The 23,177-nt window shown below is 36.6% G+C and overlaps 2 protein-coding genes across 3 annotated transcripts in view; one reads left to right on the top strand and one right to left on the bottom strand.

Annotated features, from left to right (window-relative positions):
• The window catches only part of LOC123527273 (pre-mRNA 3' end processing protein WDR33-like), a 52,538-nt gene extending 41,407 nt beyond the window's left edge, over positions 1 to 11,131 (top strand). The window contains exons 14-18 of the mRNA XM_045306626.2: positions 864 to 953; positions 1,503 to 1,697; positions 2,681 to 2,752; positions 3,205 to 3,267; positions 4,129 to 11,131. Of these exons, the coding sequence (XP_045162561.2) occupies positions 864 to 953; positions 1,503 to 1,697; positions 2,681 to 2,752; positions 3,205 to 3,267; positions 4,129 to 5,063 (1,355 nt within the window). The 3' untranslated portion in view covers positions 5,064 to 11,131. The remainder of the gene's footprint in view (positions 1 to 863; positions 954 to 1,502; positions 1,698 to 2,680; positions 2,753 to 3,204; positions 3,268 to 4,128) is intronic.
• A 934-nt stretch (positions 11,132 to 12,065) lies between these two features.
• The window catches only part of LOC123527274 (activated CDC42 kinase 1-like), a 37,382-nt gene continuing 26,270 nt past the window's right edge, over positions 12,066 to 23,177 (bottom strand). For both annotated transcript variants that reach the window (XM_053523268.1, XM_053523266.1), the window contains one exon: positions 12,066 to 21,651. In XM_053523268.1, coding sequence (XP_053379243.1) covers positions 19,526 to 21,651 — 2,126 coding nt within the window. In that variant the 3' untranslated portion in view covers positions 12,066 to 19,525. The remainder of the gene's footprint in view (positions 21,652 to 23,177) is intronic.

Genomic DNA, 23,177 nt, shown 5'->3' on the forward strand with positions numbered 1-23,177 from the left:
AGTGTAATAAAAAAAGTCAATACAAGATAGGTCCGAGTAAATCTACAACAGACTTGTTGAATATCCACGTCAAATTTTACTTTATGACACAATGTTACATCAATGAAATCTATATGGCAGTAATGAAGGAGTAAAATGAACTTACCTGAAATATATTTTTGCTTATCTATCACACCAGCAGTCTTTAAGGATCGTGAAATGGTTGTCGAATGTCTCCCTATACTTTGACTCAGTGTTGTATTATTTCCTGGTCCTTTGGGATCATGTAGTCGATTTTATTGCTATAGAATGTGGCTATTATTAAAGCTGGTTCTAAAGGGCGAGAAAATTGTTGCATATTTCATTACCTGTTATTAACCGACTCAGTAAAACCAAGTCTGATGTTATTTTGGTTAGCTGTGTTCTATGCTTCTAAAGAATCTTACAGATTTTATAAGTGATCATTTTGATATTTAAGTCACAAAATTGTTGAGAATGTCATGATAACTTTCCAGCTTAGAAGCTGGTGCTTCTTGGAACATCTGTTGGCTCAGGGTTCAACTGTCCTTCCTCATAGCCAGCTCAGTAGTTCCGAATTGGAAGGAATTAGACCTAGAGGGAGTATTAAATTTGCAGTGATGAGGAGCATGTGACTGGAATCTGTGACCTTAATCATGCGGGTGTGACCTTAACTATGTGAGCTGATAAAAAAATGCTTTAAGAAGAACTTCATTTTTGCCAGTACATGTACAAAAATTTATACTTGGAAATCCAAAATAGAGTAGACAGTAAGACGGTTCTTTGTGCCTTTTATTTGAGTTACTAGAGGAAACAGGTTTCTGTACTTCTGTCAGTAAATTTAACCAGTTTGTTATATATTACAGATGCTGATGTACCTCTTGGAGAGAACAAAAGTTTACTGCCTGGAATGGGACTGGAATTCGGATTGCCACCAGAACCTGAGAAAAAGCCTAGTAAATAGTTTATTTAATATTTATGAAGTACTGCAGTAGATGTGTACTTAATTTAGTCAGATCTTCAGATACAGAAATAATTGATCAGAAAATAACCAGAAAAAAAATTAAGTTAGTTTCTACTTGGTTTATACTAATTTCTTTTAGCTCGATTGTGATGAAAGCTTCAAGGTTATTGGAACCGCTCTGGATTTCGTTTTCCTGGAAAAACCAGTACTGGTGTCATATGAGAAGTCATATTCGTGACCCTAGTGGGGCTCGAACCCACAACCCCGGGATTGAGCGGCCAACACCTTATCTGCTAGACCACCACTCTCCTTTAGTTTCTTCTGAAACTTTAGGGGAACCTTAGCTTTTGGAACAGGAGCATGTTGTACAGAATACAGAAATTATAGATATGTTCCATCTTTGGGTGTCTCGGATATGTGTAAAAGTTTTTATTTGCAGATATCAAAGCAGTGCATATGTAGGCATTGAACCCAGCATCACAGGTTAGGATAACTGACTGCCATAACATAACTATAACATCTGATATTGTTTCTTATTTAGTTGAACCTTTAGAAGAAGAGCTGCCATCTATTCCTGGTCTCGATTGGTCCTCAGATGCTGAGTTCTTTAAGGAACAGCAAGCGAAGGTTGAAGAACGGCAACCAAGAAAGAAGGCTCCTTACTCGAGACCTATACCTAAAAGTTTTGAACAAGCCTGGATAACCAATCAGCAACCGGGTACACTTATAAAAGATGGTAAGAGTATGACATTTCATATATATTAATTCTTTTTGTTCCCAGTACTTTTATCAGGTAGCATTTCAACTGGTATAGACTGTATATTCCTTTAGAATATCACTAGTTTTGCTAGAATTCTGTAAGTTTTGTGTTTTAGTTTTACACTTTATTGAATTAATGTGAACAGGCTTGATACATACATAGACAGGATAGATACCTAGGAATACGACAAAACTGATTATAAGTATTGTTCAAGACCTGTATTAAGATACCAGACACTTCTTGCAGTCTACAGACTGTGGCCATTGTTTGTTTTACTCGACTGTTAAGCAGGCTAATTGTATACACAGGTATTTGCATGAAGTTTCATACAAGGTCATTTTACAGATACTTTTGCATGCAGTTTTACCTCCTGGGGCCTCTTTTATATGGTTCCAAATCTGGTAATGAAAAAGTTCAATGGGATGTGTTTATGTAGGAAATACAATAGGAGGGATATACAGTAAAACCTGTCTTAAGCAGCTATCCAAGGGAGTGGGAAAAGTGGCTGCTTACAGCAGGTGGCTTCTAAATGCAAGTAATTTATAGAATGAATGACCATTTTGGAAAATGAGACACTGGCTGCTTAAGACAGGCTGGCTGCTTAATAGAGGTGACCACTAAAGCAGGTTTTACTTATAGTGGGCACTTAATAAAAAAAGTCGCTGAGTACAGGCAGTCCTATGTGATGTAGATTTGGTGAAGCTAATTTCAGACCCTCCTTCTTCAGTATTCGTGATAAACACTCATTTTCTAAACTGAACAAAAAAAATCAGACTTTACGTTCTAGATACAAAATATTGAGATGCCAGATGGTTTTTGCCGGCATGGATAAAAAAACCAAAGATACCAGTATTATTTTCTGATATTAAACTTGTGTCCACATGCATGTAAAATTATGTGTCATTACTTGAGATGTCCAAAGTATAGTCATTTGTATGTTTTCCTGCAATATTTTACAGTTGAAGGTAAAATGAAGAGAGGCAGAATCCAGTCATTGCTCTCTCTGGACCTGCCAAACAAACACGTGAAAGGTATGTACATGTTACTTACTGTCCCATTAAGTGAAATACCTGTATCCAATTGTCACTGTCCATTGTCTGTCCTTCCATCTGTCTGTCCATCTGGGCAAACAGAATGAAGGAGCCCTTTAATGGTTTTGAGAATGATATGTAGCAGTATGTAAACTTCAGTTTTCATTTAACATAGAAGTTCCAAAGCAATACAGAAAAGTGTAAGTTTTTTGTATTTTTTTTTTTTTTTTCATTTTGAGTGAAGCATTGTATGTAGGTATAATACAGTTATTAAAAATTATTTAAATTGGATTTGTATCAGTGTTGTTTTTATAAAACTGACTGTTATAAAATTGAAACCACTCTTTGCCTTAGTTCAGACAAAAAAAAAAAAAATCTACATAACTAATTCAAAATGATAGAAACACACTTAAACAGGGTACAGGTAACTCATCAATTTAAACATTTTTCAGATGAGTATGAAGAGAGAGGAGGGAGAATGCCTAATCCTAATCTTGTTGAACATCCAACCAAAGGTAAATATGTCAGCACATTTCTTTATCTACCTGAATTATTGCTATCAATATCTCCAATAGGTTGGTGAAGGGGAACTTTTTCCTACATCAACAACTTTCAATCCTTTGACCTGCACTTGAGTCTCTTTCCTTTTTCATTTTAAGAAAAATGTAAGGAGTTTAAAACTTTAAAAAAGGGGCCTCCGTGGCCGAGTGGTTAAGGTGGCTGACTTCAAATCGCCCCTCATCGATGTGGGTTCGAGCCTCACTCGGGGCGTTGAATTCTTCATGTGAGGAAGCCATCCAGCTGGCTTACTGAAGGTCGGTGGTTCTACCCAGGTGCCCGCTCGAGATGAAATAATGCACGGAGGGGAACCTGGGGTCTTCCTCCACCATTAAAGCTGGAAAGTCACCATATGACCTATCATGTGTCGGTGTGAAGTTAAATCCAATCAAAAAAAATAAAATAAAACTTTAAAAAAGAATACTTACCAATAACCTTAAATTATCTCAATCACATTAGTTTATAACTTGAATAATAACAGTATTTGTAGATTGAACAATCTAAATTGTACATTATTTATTTTGAGTAATCTTTATAATGCTTTTATACTATGAATATTATATGAGGAAACCATCCAGCTGGCTTACGGAAGGTCTGTGGTATTTCCAAGGTGCCCACTCGTGCTGAAATAATGCACGGAGGGGCACCAGGGATCTTCTTCCGCCATCAAAGCTGGAAAGTCACCATATGGCATATACTGTCAGTGCAATGTTAAACCCAACAACAACAAAAAATATATATTATAAAAAGATTTTTATTTTGTGTATGAATTTCATAAGACTTCCAATTATCTTTTTTCATGTTTTCTATTTATGCAGGCTTCAACCCTCTCCCAGATGATCATAATCCCTATTTAGATGATGAAGATGATCAGTATCCTGAAATGGACGAGGATTACCGTGGTGATCAAGATTTCCGAAGTGACCAAGATTTCCGTCAGGACCAGGATATGAGAGGGGATCAGGATTTCCGGGGCGATATGGACTTCAGGCCAGCTGATGGGGGTGGGGGTAATTTTCAAGGTCAAGGAATGGGTTCTCAGTTTCAAGGATCTCAACAAGGAAACTTTGGTGGTGGGCCCAGGGGTAGAGGTAGGGGTGGAGGTCAAAGGCAAGGCTTTCAAGGGGACAGAAATTTTGGACATGAAGGTGGTTATGAGGATATGGACCTTGATGAACAGAACTATAATTCTGGACAAAATAACAGACAGTCAGACGGTGGAGGTCAGCAGAGATTTGGGCAGAAAAACCCACCAAGTTTAATGGATCTTAGTTTTGATCCGAATGAATCTGCTGACTTCATTGTGAAAGATAAAAGTCCTGGGCCAAAGGGCAGGGGTCGTGGTGGACATGGGGAAAGAGGTAGCAGAGGGGGACAGGAAGGATTCAAAAACCGGGGGAGAGGTGGCAATAAGAGGTATGATGAGAGAGGTGGGAGGGGTAATTGGAACGAAGAGAGTGATAGCAGTTTTAGTGAAAATAATGACAGCTTTAATGATTCACAAGGAAGTAATAAGAGCAGCTATAGAGGAGGAGGCAATCAAAGAGGTGGTAGAGGAAACTTTAGAGGAAGTGATTCTTATAGAGGGGGTGAGAGGAGAGGAGGTAGGGGTGGACAGAGGGGTAACTACAGAGGAGGCGGCGATAGAGGTGGTGGAAGAGGAGGTGGCGATAACAGAGGTGGAGGAAGAGGAGGTGGTGATAACAGAGGTGGTGGAAGAGGAGGAAGGGGACGAGGGCGGGGTGGTCGTTGAATGTGAATTTGTATATAAAACTACTATAGTGTCTTGAAAAGATTAGGTTATCTTGGAGTTTGAGAAACAGCTTAAATATTTAATATGACAGCTTTGTCAAACAACAAATACACAATGAATTAATAAAAGACCTCCATATTGAGGTGTTGGATATATATTACAAATTGATGATTGCAGTAACTAAAAGTCTCAATTGTAAATAAGAATGGAAAAGTGTAAGTAGTGTTAAATAAGGAGGAGTTTGGCACTGTGGAAGAATGACATGAACAGAAGTCAGGGTGCCACGAGTACTGCCATTACTAAGATTCTGATGAGAATTCATAGCTTATATAGGAGTTATAACAAAATGAAGTGCTTAATGTTTTCTATACAAGTGAGGATGACTTCATCCAAAGTTTGTTTAATTGTATACTAAACAGCAATACTAATTGAGCCGTGCCATGAGAAAACCAACATAGTGGGTATGCGACCAGCATGGATCCAGACCAGCCTGCGCATCCGCGCAGTCTGGTCAGGCTCCATGCTGTTCGCTTTTAAAGCCTATTGGAATTGGAGAAACTATTAGCGAACAGCATGGATCCTGACCAGACTGCGCGGATGCGCAGGCTGGTCTGGATCCATGCTGGTCGCATACCCACTATGTTGGTTTTCTCATGGCGCGGCTCAATTAGCTTACTTTTGTTAACCTCAGTTATGTTTGAAACAGACACAGAAAAACAAGAAGTTGTCATGAAATTATAAAGGTGAAACCAGTCCTTATGCAGGAAGGTCTGATTTCCTTGTTGTTCTGAGCACAGTCTACAAATTGAGTGATCACATAGCTGGATTCTAATGCTAGTCTCTTCAGATATATTACCTTCAAGTCAGACTTTGCATAGTTGTAACAGTTACTGATTTTTGCAGTATTATTGTGATGGTGTATAGATACATGTGTACATGTTCATTGCTATATAAATTGCATGATGTATATTTCTTTCATGTTCTTCCTTTAATGAATACTCTTCAAAAGGTTTTTCTATTACAAATGTAACAAAAGTTCTGAGTAAATACATAAAAAAAATGAGATCTGGAATCCTTAGATCATAAAATTCAGTAATATACTTTGATGTTTACTGTATAATAATACATTGTTATAAGGGCATTAAAAATCATAAATGCAAACATTATATCGCATTAAAGATTCTGTACATAATACCACTTCAAACATACAAGTGCCACCTTATTTTTGTGTATGTGTTTAAGGTAGTTCTGTATATATCATAAACTGGAAGTAATGATTTAACAACATTTATCCGGATAATGTAGTAAAGAAAATGGACTAATTGCAACCCTTGAGTAAATGTATTAAAATAGCAATCATTTTAAAGATAAATATATTAAAACACTTGACATGTTAAATTATTTCCAGTGATGTCTCCCAAGTATATTCTGAAATCTTGGAAAAATCAGTCTATACAAATTCTACATAATAGAAAAAATTACTTGAACACGCAGAACTACCTTAAACTGATGCACCATTCATGATCTGTTTCTGTAACATAGAGTTTTGTACACTTTATTCCACTTGCAATATTAAGGCGCTGCATATCATTGTTCGTTCATAATGTTTCCGTTACACCAGCAGTGTTTGATTGCTGGTGTCTCATCATTATATCTAAAATCTGTTACAGCATTTCGTTTGTCTCAAGGTGGTCAGGTATTAATATTGTTAGATTATTCTTTCTTTAAACTGTAATATTAATGTATTTGCCAAGCGTAAAAAATCCGGAAAAAAAACACAGTTCCCAAAAAAAAAACCATAAGTTCACTTCACAGTTTAGTCAGGTGTGAACATGTGACCTCACAGTCTAGTGTTGGCCTCAGTGTATGTGAACTTGTCACCTCCCAGTTTGGGTTGACTAACAAAGGCGATAACTTGTCAACTTATAGTTTATAGTGTTGGCGTAGGTACTGTTTGAACTTGCCACCAAAACCTCAACCACTATTGTTATAATGTACAGATACTAACATATACAAGAACTTTAAGACAGAATTGGTGTTTGATAAGCTTATTAATATACCATACTCGTGTAGATAAAGAAAACACTGGGTGCACTGTTCAGCACAGTTACTTAAGTGTTGTTAATACTTTTATAAGTTTTGAGTACAATATTTAACTTTTCATAAAGATAAGGGTAAATTTTGATATATATAAAATGTGAAGTCATAAAGTTTTGGCAACATTAAACTTTGGTTTTCACCAAACGGCTTTTACAAGGACTTGAATTTAAAATTTAATATGCATTTCGTTTATTTATTTCACTGATTGGTGTAAGCATGAAAATCATCCACAAATTGTATTATTCCTTGGTTTATTCCTGTATGCAAATACATTATATTACCAAAGATCATCATTGTTGTTACATAGATCACCTTTTTGCATATTTGTATGTTTATTGTTTTTGTTTTTGAAACCTCAGCATACAAAATTTGAGAATTATAACTGAGGACCTGATAAATTGCTCGAATAAGTCTGGATGCTCCAGTAGAGAGTATGCATGCTTGAATGAGTCTGGATGCCCAAGTGAGTCGGGATGCTAGTCGAGTGAGTCCGCATGTTTGAATGAGTCGGGGATGCTAGTCGAGTGAGTCTGCATGTTTGGATGCTAGTCAAGTGAGTCTGCATGCTCGAGTAGTGAGTCTGCATGCTCGAGTAGTGAGTCTGCATGCTTGAATGAATCTGGATGCTCCAGTGATTCAAATTTGATGCTCCAGTGAGTGTGGATGCTCAAGTAGGTCTAGATGCTTGAGTGAGTCTAGATCCTTGAGTGTCTGGATGCTTGAGTCATCAGTGTTTGAGGGAGTGGCATTTCACTGTATGTAGAAGTTTCCATTATATGCCCAGTCAACCAGTTAGTATACATGTTTTTTTTGTTTTGGATGGTTAGCCATTTTTTAATGAGGAACAGTTGCTGCTAACTGGAAAAGATTCTGCCTTATATGTGATGTACATGAACTAGTTCATGTTAGGTGATTTTAAATACATGTAACACAGTCTAACTTGTATATAGTTCCTATTGAAGGGACTGTCAGTAGTTACAATTCAGACTGGTTACCATTATATCCAGGTTGTTGGTACAAAGTTGAAAAAATTTCAAATTTTTATACTAAATAATACAATGTTGAAATCAAACTCTACTGTAGAATGATGCAGTGTTCATTTCTAAAATATAAGAAGACTTCTACTTTTTGAGGAATAGGTACTTTCTCGTAAATGCCAATGGCTTTTAATCTTTAACTATAACTTGTTTTATGTTATAGTGTTACTTTTGAAATATGTTAACAATTCTGATATGCCATCTGTAGTGGACAACAATATGAGCCGTGCCATGAGAAAACCAACATAGTGGCTTTGCGACCAGCATGGATCCAGACCAGACTGCGCGGTCTAGATCCATGCTGGTTGCAAACCCACTATGTTGGTTTTCTCATGGCGCGGCTCAATTATTGTGATCTTTTGTTGTTTTGAGCAATTTAAGTCTGCTGCTGGCAAACAATCGTATTATTTCACACACATTTTGTTGATATAGAAGAAATTTATTTACACTGAATTCCAACGGTTAGACATAAAGATGACTATTCAAAGGAGGTTCACATTACACACAGGTGACCACTAATGCAGGTTAGACTGTGTATTTCCATTGATTACATGTATGTGAGGCTATGCTTGGTTTCAAGGTTCAATTTTTTTAGCTGGACTATTCAAAGAATAGTCTAGCTATTCTACTCACCCTGGCGTTGGCGTCGGCGTCACACCTTGGTTAAGTTTTTGCATGCAAGTACATACAGCTATCATTTAAAGGCATATAGCTTTGAAACTTATTTATTCTTTTTCTAGGTCAATTACCAACCTCACTGGGTCAAGTTCCATAACTCTAACATGTATTTTGAGCAAATTATGCCCCCTTTTGGACTTAGAAAATTTTGGTTAAAGTTTTACATGCAAGTTACTATCTCCAAAACTAATGCAGATATTGAATTGAAACTTCACGTGTCTTCGGGGTTATAAAACTAGTTGATAGCACCAAGTCCCATAACTCTGACCTTCATTTTGGCCAAATTATGCCCCCTTTTGGACTTAGAAAATTCTGGTTAAAGTTTTGCGTGCAAGTACATACAGCTATTACTAAAAGGCATATAGATTTGAAACTTATTTTTTCTTTTTCTAGATCAATTACCTACCTCACTGGGTCAAGTGCCATAACTCTGACATGTATTTTGGGCAAATTATGCCCCCTTTTGGACTTAGAAAATCCTGGTTAAAGTTTTACATGCAAGTTACTATCTCCAAAACTAATGCAGATATTGAATTGAAACTTTACATGTGTCTTCGGGGTTATAAAACTAGTTGATAGCACCAAGTCCCATAACTCTGACCTTCATTTTGGCCAAATTATGCCCCTTTTTGGACTTAGAAAATTCTGGTTAAAGTTTTGCGTGCAAGTACATACAGCTATTACTAAAAGGCATTATAGATTTGAAACTTATTTTTTCTTTTTCTAGATCTATTACCTACCTCACTGGGTCAAGTCCCATAACTCTGACATGTATTTTGGGCAAATTATGCCCCCTTTTGGACTTAGAAAATCCTGGTTAAAGTTTTACATGCAAGTTACTATCTCCAAAACTAATACAGATATTAAATTGAAACTTCACATGTGTCTTCGGGGTTATAAAACTAGTTGATAGAATCAAGTCCCATAACTCTGACATGTATTTTGGGCAAATTATGCCCCCTTTTGGACTAAGAAAATTCTGGTTAAAGTTTTGCGTGCAAGTACATACAGCTATTACCAAAAGGCATATAGCTTTGAATCTTATTTATTCCTTTTCTAGGTCAGTTACCAGCCTCACTAGGTCAAGTTCCATAACTCTTAACATGTATTTTGAACAAATTATGCCCCCTTTTGGACTTAGAAAATTCTGGTTAAAGTTTACATGCAAGTTACTATCTCCAAAACTAATGCAGATATTGAATTGAAACCTAACATGTTTCTTCGTGGTTATAAAACTAGTTGATAGCATCAAGTCCCATAACTCTGATATGTATTTTGGTCAAATTATGTCCGCTTTCGAACTTAAAACTCTTTTGATATTTAACATTTTGGGTAACAATTTCCTGCTTCTGTGACAATATTTCGAATAGTCGAGCTTGGCTGTCTTACGGACAGCTCTTGTTTTTTCTGGCAGTTGCAGAGTTGCCTTTGTCTGTCCGTTCGTCCGAATTTGTGTTGTGCATATCTCAAGAAGTATCTGAACCAGTCATAAGACCTCACAGGATTGTCATCCAGCATGTAATGTTGTGCACCTTGTGTTTGATTGGAGTTTCACACATCCATACCAGAGTTATGGCCCTTGATTTAGTCAAAATATGCATAAAAGGGGGCTATAACTTTTTTGTGGCATGTATCTCAAAAAGTATTTGACTTAGAATTATGAAACATGAAAGGAATATTACTGAGCATGTGAAGTTATGCACCTGGGGTTTTGTTTGAGATTTTTGTCTACAGCTCTTGACTTAGTCAAAAGTACTTAAGTTTGTATCTCGCAAAGTATTTGATTTATAAAATAATAGATGATTGTTTCATATCATGTGAAGTTGTGCATCTGGTTTTCTGTTTGGGTGTTCATTCAACCAGATCAGAGTTATAGTACTTGACTTAGTTGAAATTTTAAAGTTTGTCTTGCATATTTCACCTCGAGTCATGAAATCATGTACATTGTCAGGTAGTTGGGGGCACTAGTGTCCTATAGACACATATTATCTAGTTATACCTAAGTTCTTTCTAGTGCAAATAATTGAGAACTGGCTATGTGTATACCATTTTTGAATTACCAGTTCTGTCATGTACATTTATACACATTTGTAATGATTGGTGTCATGAACATTGTTTCTGAATTAATGTACATTTTGTATAATTGAGGACTGATGTTATGTACATTGTTTTTGAATGGTCATTTTTGTATAATTGAGGACTGATATCTTGCATATTGTGAATGATGAAATCACAATAAATAATTCTCCTATGTAGTTGTTGTTGGTACTTTTTAAAATTGAAATGCTAAAGGATGACATAATTACCAGAAAACACATCCTATTTGTTAACTGGAATGTATAAATGTTCCACTAGGGTTCTGCATTGTTACTTGCACAGTTAAGCAAGTTGAAAACTATTTGTTTAATGCTATTATATGTAGTAAGGGATATAATAAACGTTGGGTTTACTGTTCCAAGCAGCAGCCAGTATTGTAACAATTTTTAATAATTGAATGTATTATATTTATTTTATCCCACAATTATATAGCCCCCTTTTCACGACATGTTCAAAAGTGCATTGCATACAAAGGCAGCCACTTGTGGCGCCAAGTACATCCAGTATGGCCAAACTGTTCTCAGTCTTTCACAATACTTTACAGTATGATCGACTGTGCTGACTAGATCATGATGAGCCTATTGGTGGGTAGTTCAGGTCAAAAACCAAGAACCCAAATAATGAGAAGTGGAAACACATTCAGGCCAAGAACTTTATACAGCATAGACATAGAGGCATAAAACTATACAACTGCCTCTGATATGTAGAAAGACAAATGAACCTTGTATCCAGTCTGAGAACAAAAGTCCAGTGCAAGAATCTTTGAACCAGTCCGAGAATCTTTGGTCCAGTCTAAGAATCTTTGGACCAGTCTAAGAAACTTTGGTCCTGTCTGAGAATTATTGAACCAGTTTGAGAATCTTTGGTCCGGTCTGAGAATCTTTGGACCAGTCGCAAAAATCTTTGGATCAGACTGAGAATCTTGGGGCCAGGCCTAGAGTCGTTGGTCATGTCCGAGAGCCTTGTATCCAGTCGGAGAATCTCTGGTTCCATCTTTAAAGCTTTGGCTTGGTCCTGTTTGAAAATCTTAGGCCCAGTCTGTACGTACTGATAAGATATCATGTTGTAGTGGTTAAAAACAGAAGATAAATCATAGTTTAAGAACTTTAGCTTTTTATTTACTGTTACAAAAATTGTGTAAAATTAACAGTATTTAAAATCAAGTATTCAAACCTTAACAAATAAACAACAGTTCAAATATATTTCTATATAAAATTTTCAATGATTCTGCATTTATATATAGACATACAAAATGGCACAAACAAAACTCAAGCACTTGGAAATAGAAAAGAAATCTTATCTGACAAAAACTTTGTATGAAACTACAGATCCTTCACAATTAATGCACGGATAAACAATATTTTTAGTGGTTGACTGGTAATGACAATTTCTTTGAATTACATATTCTTTGTTTGCGATTTTAGCTTGTCTGAAGATTTTGTAATGGAAAGTGATATGCTAGTACCAGCTGACGAATGCTAATGTAACATGGAACAATATGTAATATCAAGAAAATTGTTAGTATCTGTCCATTCCTGTAATCATCTAAAGTTTTTTAACCTGTGTATTAACATAGTGTATACACAAGATCTGCATCAAGGTATTACTCTGTAAATCACAAAATTCAAATCAGAATGAAGAATTAAAAGCAAAGTTCTGCAATAACTATGTACCCACTCCCATATTAAACTGAAATACTAGCACTGCTTACCAGAAACAATTTTCATTTTTTTCAATATCTTGAAATCTATAAATAAATACTTGAATAAAGCACAACATTTACACTGGCTGCCAAAAGCTAATCTAGAAGTCTCAGAAGTCCACCATCTAACTGGCTGTCCTTTAAATAAACCAATGACAATCCGAAGTGTTAAGACTGGTCTCCCGAGTTTTAAGACGGGTCTCCCAACCTTTAAATTTCACTAGACTGATGTACACACTCAAAAACAAGTGGACATTCAACAAGATAAAAACAATTATTCATATTTGTGTACTAGTTCAAAATAATACATACTGAGTATGAATTAAATCTACAGTTTAATATTGCATAAGAATGGAGCACTAATGGTAAACTATCACTGCTTGCAATATCATACTGATAAATTGCTAGGGATACAGGGAAGAAAGTGAACACACAATATTTATGCAAGAGGCAGTTTTCAAATAAATCTATAATAATGAAAATCTTTTATTAACATTATACACTTACAGAACGGCTTGCAGGTAAATAGTTGAAACTACTGCCTGAGACCTGAAGTTTGCATTACAACAGGGTCGTCACGAATTGATTTTCTTTCCTACCCAGCCAGGAAAGGTAGGGTTATCCAGACAGGGAAAAGATAAGCTACACATGCCCATACTCGCATTATTTTGTCATTTTACAATGTCAAAATGTACGAGGGATTTTTGATCTACAATATCTTTGAAAATGTTGCAGTTGTACTTATGGCAGGCAAGAAAAATGACCTTAAATGTCTGCCTGAGTTAGCCAGATGTTTTCTCAACCCTCGGGGACAGCTTGGACAAAAAACCTCCCTTGCATTCGATTTTCCATCCCATGCTATCCCTTGGGCTTGGGAAAACCCTGTCTTACACAGGCAGTCATATAAAACCATTATATTCAGTTTTATTTCTAAATTGTTAAATTATTACCCTTGTAAACATGTCGAGTATAGATAGGTCATATAGCACAGACTATGGACTGTCAATTTATATTTAATACACGACTCCTTATATAAATCGGCAGTACATACTTTTTGCTATATGACCATTCCATCTTCAACACATATTTATTTCACTAATCAGTCAAATACTGTAAAAAAACAACTGAAAATTAATTACTGATGTACTAAAACACCTCCTGAATCTTGAACGGCTTGCCAGTCAATGGTCAAGATAATTGCTCAAGGTCCTAACATGAACACGGTTACTGTATATAGAAAGGTATTCTATACAAGATGGCCCTAGGTCGCTCACCTAAGAAACACACCATAACAGTGTAAAATATGTTTGACCTAGTGATTTCATGGAAACAAATATTCTGACCAATTTTCATTAAGATTGGACCAAAAAATTGGTCTCTTGCGATAAAACAAGCATTTTCTTAGATATTACCTAGTTTTTGACCCTAGATGACCCATGTTCAAACTCGACCTAGATTTTATCAAGGCAATCATTCTGACCAAAATTCATGAAGATCAATTGAAAAATACAGCCTCTATCACATACACAAGTTTTTTCTTTGATTTGACCAAGTGACCTAGTTTTTGACCTCAGATGACCCATATTCAAATTCGACCTAGATTTCATTAAGGCAATCATCCTGACCAAATTTCATAAAAATCAATTGAAAAAAAACAGTCTCTATCGCATACACAAGATTTTTCTTTAATTTGACCTAGTGACCTAGTTTTTGACCTCAGATAACCCATATTCAAACTCGACCTAGATTTCATCAAGGCAATCACTCTGACCAAATTTCATGAAGATCAATTGAAAACTACATCCTCTATTGCATACACAATGTTTTTCTTCGATTTGATCTAGTGACCTAGTTTTTGACCCCAGATGACCCATTTTCGAACTCGGCCTAGATTTTATCAAGGTAATCATTCTGGCTAAATTTCATGACGATCAGTTGAAAAATACAGCCTCTATCGCATACACAAGGTTTTTCCTTAATTTGACCTAGTGACCTAGTTTTTGACCCCAGTTGACCCATTTTCGAACTCGGCCTAGATTTCATCAAGGTAATCATTCTGACCAAAATTCATGAAGATCAATTGAAAAATACCGCCTCTATTGCATACACAAGGTTTTTCTTTGATTTGACCTAGTGACCTAGTTTTTGACCCGAGATGACCCATTTTCGGATTCGGCCTAGATTTCATCAGGGCAATCATTCTGACCAATATTCATGAAGATCAATTAAAAAATACAGCCTCTATCGCATACACAAGGTTTTTCTTTGATTTGACCTAGTGACCTAGTTTTTAACCCGAGATGACCCATTTTCGAACTCGGCCTAGATGTCATCAAGGTTATCATTCTGACCAATATTCATGAAGAATAATTGAAAAATACAGCCTCTATTGCATACACAAGGTTTTTCTTTGATTTGACCTAGTGACCTAGTTTTTGACCCGAGATGACCCATTTTCAACTCGGCCTAGATTTCATCAAGGCAATCATTCTGACCAATATTCATGAAGATCAATTGAAAAATACAGCCTCTATCCCATACACAAGGTTTTTCTTTGATTTGACCTAGTGACCTAGTTTTTGACCCGAGATGACCCATTTTCGAACTCGGCCTAGATTTCATCAAGGTTATCATTCTGACCAATATTCATGAAGATTAATTGAAAAATACAGCCTCTATCGCATACACAAAGTTTTTCTTTGATTTGACCTAGTGACCTAGTTTTTGACCCAAGATGACCCATTTTCGAACTCGGCCTAGATTTCATCAAGGTTATCGTTCTGACCAATATTCATGAAGATTAATTGAAAAATACAGCCTCTATTGCATACACAAGCTAAATGTTGACAGATGATAGACGCCGGACATCGAGCGATCAGAAAAACTCACATGAGCATTGCTCAGGTGAGCTAAAAAGAGGACTAATTTTCATGCAAGTTGTGTTTTCATTAATCCTTGAAACTGAATCTCAGTGAAATAAAAAAAATTTCATTCATTTATTTATCAAAGAATATTTTCACAAGGAATAGCCACTTTGGTCAAAACTACGAAAATATAATATTATGTTGATTAAAGTAAAGCATTTAGCAGTGTAAACAGGAATAAAAACAGTATTTCCTTTGTTGGATGTCACCACCATTTTCAAGCAGTGGTTTATAAACATTATTATTTCCAACAGCTTTCAACATTTTCAATAGTAAATACAACTGGTTATAAAATGACCTATTAGGAACTATTACAAATGCCCTCCGTCTGTCTGTCCATCCATCAGTCTGTCCGCAAATCTGAATCATGCAATTACTCAAAAAGTATTCAAGCTAGGTTCATAAAACTTGGTATGTGAATAGACGGCAATATGTAGATTATGCAAGTACATGACATATGCTTGTAGGTCAAAGGTCAAGGTCACTATTGAAGGTCAAGTAAAAATAACTTTTATATGCATCGATGGATTATCTTAATGCTACACACAAATGTTCCCCATGATGAGACAATGACCTATGCTTGTCGGTCAAAGGTCAAGGTAACTATTGAAAGTTTTCCACCAGTAGGGGGACTTCTGTATTGCCACTGCAGTACTTGGTCACTTGTATTTTATATCCAGTATGATTTACATCAGCACAAGTTCAGAAGAGAAGGTTCACTTTTAGCCCCCAAAAAACTGCCAGAAAACTGTCTCTCAATTGTATACCTTCTAAGTTACCTTTCATCAACAATGATGGTTTTATTAAACTGCATGTTTTATTTTGCAATTTATTTATAACTGTTGCAAGTACCTGAAAAAAATATAGGCACAGCTATCGACACTATCCAAAAACTGATCATAATTTCTGGTCCAAAACACCCTTGCAGTCTTTGTCTGCTCTCTCCTAAAAACTCTGTATGTATTTAATACGGAAAAAAGGCCACATTCCTTTTTAAACAAGAGCTGTCACTAATGGTGACAAATGCCCCTGCAGCGCCTTGGCCTTTGACCTGGTGACCTTGACCTTTGACCTGGTGACCCCAAAGTCAATAGGGGTCGTGTACTCAATAAGTACTATCAGCATGTGAAGTTTGAAGGTCCTAGGTGCAGTGGTTTGCAGGGAAAATGCCTTTATGCAAAAAGTTAACATTGGCCCCTGTGACCTTGACCTTTGACCTGGTGACCCCAAAGTCAGGAGGGATCGTGTTCTCAGTAAGTACTATCAGCATGTGAAGTTTGAAGGTCCTGGGTGCAGTGGTTCGCAGGGAAAATGCCTTTATGCAAAAAGTTAACATTGGCCCCTGTGACCTTGACCTGGTGACCCCAATGTCATTAGAGGTCGTGAACTCAATAAGTACTATAAGCGTGTGAAGTCTGAAGGTCCTGGGTGCAGTGGTTCACGAGTAAAGTGCCTTCATGCAAAAAGCTAACGTGACGAACGAACGGACAGACAGTTGAAAACTAATATGCCTCCCTTCGGGGGCATAAAAAGCAAGTGATTTCAGCATTATTCAGTCATCTTGTACATGTCTGTACAAATAAAATCTGATTTAGTTCAAGAGTATGTAAATTCAGTGAAGAAGATAAACAGTCTGGTAGAAAACAATGTTGGTTTTGGAAATTTTTGACACTGTGTATGCCATTTAAGGCTTACATGTCCCTTGTCCTTTTCCTAATTTTGACTCATTTCTTTTTTTTTCTCTTAATACAAGATCCACCAAGATAAAATTATTGTAACATGCTGTAAGGGGCACTCCAAAAACTATTTCCATAGTATTAATAGAAGCCTACAATAGTGATTCTATCCTAAAATGTTTGTGTCTGTGAAAATGAAAAGAAATGAAAATAAAAAAACCACTTCATAAGACACTAAAATCAAATATACACATCCAAAAGTAAGATGCAGTGTACAATTATTTTTGGCATTGTGTAAATCTTCCCTATCCAAACTGACAAAAGTTTATACTTTTTCTTGTATAGTACTAACTTAAAGTTAAAACACAAAAATTTCCAAAATGCAAAAATTGTTTTAAAATCTGTAAACAATAGTTCACATATAACAGAAACATTTACAGTCACTATGCCTAACAATGAAAACTCAACATGACTTGTACGTGTAAAATGGCTGACAATATGAAAAGTGCTTGTAAAAGAAATCTGTCACAAACAGTGTACTGGCTAAGAAATCCACATAGTATCACAATACATAATAAAGCAATTTAAATGAAACCACATATACAAAATACTGTTTATTTCATGTACAAATATCACAAACAAAGCAAAATTATGCCCAGATCTATAGAAAACATCCCTTGCACATCGGGGTACCAACAGCAAGGACTTGTATTATCTCTAGGTCAAGATGAAAGCTGGATCATTCACTCACTAATTTTTGGTAATGGGCTTCCTCATACTGACTTAAGGTCAAGGTCAAACTATGTCTAAACCTCAAACGTTTCAGGTCAAGATCAGAACAAGAACTTCAGTTCAAAATGACAAAAAAATTACATTTTCTCCTCATTGACTTCTGGTCAAAGTCAAAACATTAATGTCAGAGTATCAAAAACCTGGTGCAGACAGACAAGGTCAAAACCAGATCTTAAAATTGTCCAGTCTTCAAACTGACTTCATGCAAAGGTCAAATACCAGACATAATATTTTCTACTCCTGCGTTAATATCAATGACATTCTGTCAACAAAACTTGCATAAAAAATGATACTAAGTGTAGGTGATTTTTGCTACGAGTGTTGCCATCGCCTCATACATATGAACATGTAAAAATAGGACATGTATTTCATATACATTTTAGTACACATCAACTGGGAAAGCATTTTGTTCACTGTTTTCATTTACTTTTGTATGCATTTAATACTGTATCTATTTTATTTCAACACATCATGATGTAAATACATAGGAATTTCACAACTGGATTTCAAATTTACTTCAACACACAGTCACAGCATGTCCATGTCCATGCATGACTTAAACACTGTTTAGGGAGGACCGTAATTAATGGGACTAGATGACCCGAATTTTAACATTAGCAAGTTTGATATACAATTTTAACTATATTATGGCTTTCCAAAAAGTGGAACTTCTGTATGTTCTTCCTACTTCAAACATTTTTTTCTAAGGAACTTTATATGTATCAAATTATGATATAATAATTTTATGTTTCAATTCATTCCCAGTAGTGGTTAATAAGATACCAGCTTACATACAAAAACTTAACCAAAATTTGTATGGTTAAAAAAAAAGGGGGAATAGCTTTGTAGAAATGCAAACTGTAGTTATGAAACCTGTGCATAGTATGTCAGATCATCACAATACAGTAAGCAAAACTTTCATTCCATTCCCACTAGCAGGTACTGAGACACCAGCTTAAATACAAAGACTTAACCAAAAACTGCTAAGTCCAATCAGGGCTTACCTTTGTAAAAATACATAATAGAATTATGGATGTAAAAATACATAATAGAATTATGGAACCTGTGCAGTGCATGTCAGATCATTTCAGTGAACAAGTGTGTGAAGTTTCAGTCTACTCATACTAGTGATTAATGAGATAAAAGATTACATACAAAAACTTAGCAAGAACCGGATATAGATGCGGACCCGGATGCTAATGAATGGGTGAATACTAAAGCTCCAGTCAAGCTAAAAAACCTGGAAGTGTACAATATCATTTGATTTCTGCATGATGTTCCAATATTGCAAGATTGTAATTGCCATATGATTAATATCAAAACAAGGGTAGTCAGACACAGGCAGTAATGTTTTTGGAAACCTCATTTTCAGTGTTTCATTTACATACAGCACTTTCCTCCAGACACTATTTTCACTAAAATTATTTTAGCACAACACTTCCAAATTATAACAATTTCAAACAGCACTTTCCATCGACACTTTTTTACCAGATCTATAATTATCAATCATTGCAGAACTTGCATCCTCCAGATTCCATCGTGTATCAACTAGTAGTCTTTGACAATAATCTCTAGGTGCCAGACCTAGACGAAATAACTGTTCTATTTTTAAATGTTTTATTGCTTTCTCAACATTTCCGTTGCAATGACAGAGAGCCGCGTGACATTCTTCATCTGTCAGACCTATTACGGCTTCCTGTAAGGCAGTTATTTTTTCTCGACGCCAGTTCACATCGGACGCTGAAATATCAGGATTATGGGAGTAAGATCTTTTGTATTGACTATGTCTGGCTGCATTAGGGTATGACTGAGTAACGTCAACAGCCTGGTTTGACCAGGAATGCTCGTGTCCTGGACTATGTTTTGATCTGCGATACAGATCCTCAGAGGAACGTGCTGTTTTAGATTTTGGGTCTTGACACATTTCACGTGGCAGCACTTGCAAAGTTTCAAAATTTTGATAGTCATGAAGAGAAGAGCTATGCTGTTCAGCCGGTGCCACCTGATTGCCATCAATGGAAAACGGCCGAACTTCAGCAGTGGTTCGCCTAGATCTGCTGTGACAGTCTTCTTCACCTTTAGCTGGAATGAGAAAATAATGTGTATGACTTAACTGGTGTCCATCTTGGACAATGGGAAATATATTTGGTTTTACCACTTTCTTTCCCCTTTCATTATCATGATCTGACTGACCGACGTGTCCTGCACTACTGTAGTCTCTTGGAGGAAGCGGGGGCGGGGAAGTCCGCACTCCATTTCCAGCTGCTGCACCTTTTACTGTCTGCTCATCTTCATCATCAAAATCTGAATCGAAATCATCCCAGTCAGAGTAGGTAGAAGTCGTACTCTGTGGCGAATAAATGTCTTTTGGTATTGGTAATTTCACGTCATTTGGATCATCGAACCGTGGAACTTCATCGTATTTCGGAATAAAATTTGGTCTTTCATTATTCATGATATTATCTTCCTGAGGTACTGAACAGTACTGAACAGGATACTGTCCCCTTGCAGTCAAAACTTGCTGGTTAGCAGACGACATCTGCTGATATGCTTTTGGCTGTGCAGGTGGGCTATAGGACATTTCATCTGGCACTTGATCATAAAAAGGTTTATCAGAGGTTCCTGCTAAAGCTGGGTCAGAACCAGCTTTCCCAGTTTTATTTAGAGAAAAATTATTTAGAGCATCATTCAACCAATCAAATGCTTTATCAACATTTTTCGTTTGATGAGGGGGATTATCAGCTACACTTTGACTTGGAACATTTTGACTTTTCAGTAAATTTTTGTTTGCAACATTCGTCCTTCCTTTTGAAAATAACTCTTCAAGAACAGCTTTTGTTGATTGTGTTTTTGTTGGCGTTGACGGTATATTAGGACTGGTACTCGCGGAATGAACTTTTCTGTCCCTATTTTCAACTTTGGCAGGTGCCGGTGCGTAAGCGGAATGAACACTAGCTGTGTCAGAAGAACCAGTATTATCACGTTTTTTGTATTCTGGTGGTAGTTTGATTCCTGTACATTTCGGAGGAGAAAAGCTTTGCCAGCTGTCTTGACTATGCTGGCTGTCAATTGAAGTTGTTCGTCTGTACACAATAGGTTTTGATCGTGAAGGCGGAGTTTGTCTTTGAGGATGTGTTTGTTTCACTTTAACGTCTGCATCTGCAGACTTTGAAGTTCTACTATATGCACTCACAGTGTTTATTTCAAAAGGGTCTTGCTGGGAACCTGAATCCCGAATAAGGGGTTGAGGGAGAACCAAGTTTCCATAAGGAGAGGATGTTCCAGTTAATAAACTGTCAAAAAGGGAGGAAATCTCACTTGGAGTTGCAGCTTTATTTGAGTTATTTGCCCCTGATCCTCCATCTGTATCGTCACTTAAATCTATAAGGGGCTTTTCATTGCTTTCTTTACGGTAAACCTTTGTATGACCAGATGTCATGGGCCACGACCTTTCGAGGTCACGGGTGTCTTGACTGGTGTTGGCAACTTTGTGGGATCTTGCATACACAGGTTCCTCAGTGTTTGGTTCATTCTGAAACTTGGAGTAGTTGAACTGTCGACTAGATGCATAACCAAATGGTCCTGAAATATCAACATTCAGAAATCAGGTATGTCATTTAGTTTTTAACAACTAAATTATGTGACCTTTCAAAACTCTAACTTTTGTATCAACAACTAGATGTGTGTCCATAGGACACGGGTGCCCCCCACTCCTGCCACTGTCACATGGTTTAATGACTCAGGTTAAACAATTTTTAAGATATTTGCAACACAAACGTTTTAGAACCTTATGTGTATTTTTCACTTACTTGGCCATAACTCTGGCCTAGCTGAGTAAAATCCTAAAGAGAACACTTCATAGGCTATAAAACAATCCTCTAATGTTTTATGATTCAACATATATGTTTCACAAACTTTTTTTTTTTAGTAAGTCTGGACAAAAAGTCTGGTCTTGTGTAGTGAAATAATGACTGTAGGTAAAATATTTTCGGAGCTATGCGCGACAAAACATTAAAATGACAATTTTTTCCTAGGTCAGGGGCCATAACTCCAACATGACTGAATGAATCCAGATGCAAAACCCCAGGTGCACAACTGCACATGCTGACCAACATTCCTGTAAACTTTGGTGACTCTAGGTCAAATACTTTTGGAGCTATGCGCGACAAAACATTAAAATGACCAATTTTTAACTAGGTCAGGGGCCATAACTCCTACATGACTGAATAAATCCAGACGCAAAACCCCAGGTGCACAACTGCACATGCTGACCAACATTCCTGTAAACTTTGGTGACTCTAGGTCAAATACTTTTGGAGCTACGCGGGACACAACATTAAAATGACCAATTTTTAACTAAGTCAGGGGCCATAACTCCTACAATACTGAATGAATCCGGACGCGAAACCCCAGGTGCACAACTGCACATGCTGACCAACATTCCTGTAAACTTTGGTGACTCTAGGTCAAATACTTTTGGAGCTACGAGCAACACAACATTAAATGACCAATTTTTTACTAAGTCAGGGGCCACAACTCCTACACGACTGCATGAATCCGGACGCAAAACCCCAGGTGCACAACTAGGCATGCTGACCAACATTCCTATAAAGTTTTGTGACTCTATGTCAAATACTTTTGGAGCTAGATGCGACACAACACTAAAATGACCAATTTTTACAAAGTCATGGGCCATAACTCCTACATGACTGAATGAATCCGGACGCGAAACCCCAGGTGCACAACTACACATGCTGACCAACATTCCTGTAAACTTTGGTGACTCTAGGTCAAATACTTTTGGAGCTTGGAGCAATGCAACATTCTCGGACGGACGAAAGGACAAGAGCAAATCTATATGCCCCCACCACTCATGGGGGTGGGGAGGGGGCACAAAAAAGTGATTTATACAACACTGATTACTTTTGAACAGATATTTTTCAAATTTCTCTTTTCACACAATTTGGTAGTAAATAGTCTTTCTGGTATTTGCATTCGTAACCATTCGCATTTCACAGTTTGTAATATTTTTAGAGATAAATAATTCCAAAACCATTACAAATATCCTACATACTGTGTGACATATCCCATTTTGAACCCTACCATGT

Source organism: Mercenaria mercenaria, chromosome 14 (assembly GCF_021730395.1).
Source record: "Mercenaria mercenaria strain notata chromosome 14, MADL_Memer_1, whole genome shotgun sequence".
Classification (NCBI taxonomy): domain Eukaryota; kingdom Metazoa; phylum Mollusca; class Bivalvia; order Venerida; family Veneridae; genus Mercenaria; species Mercenaria mercenaria.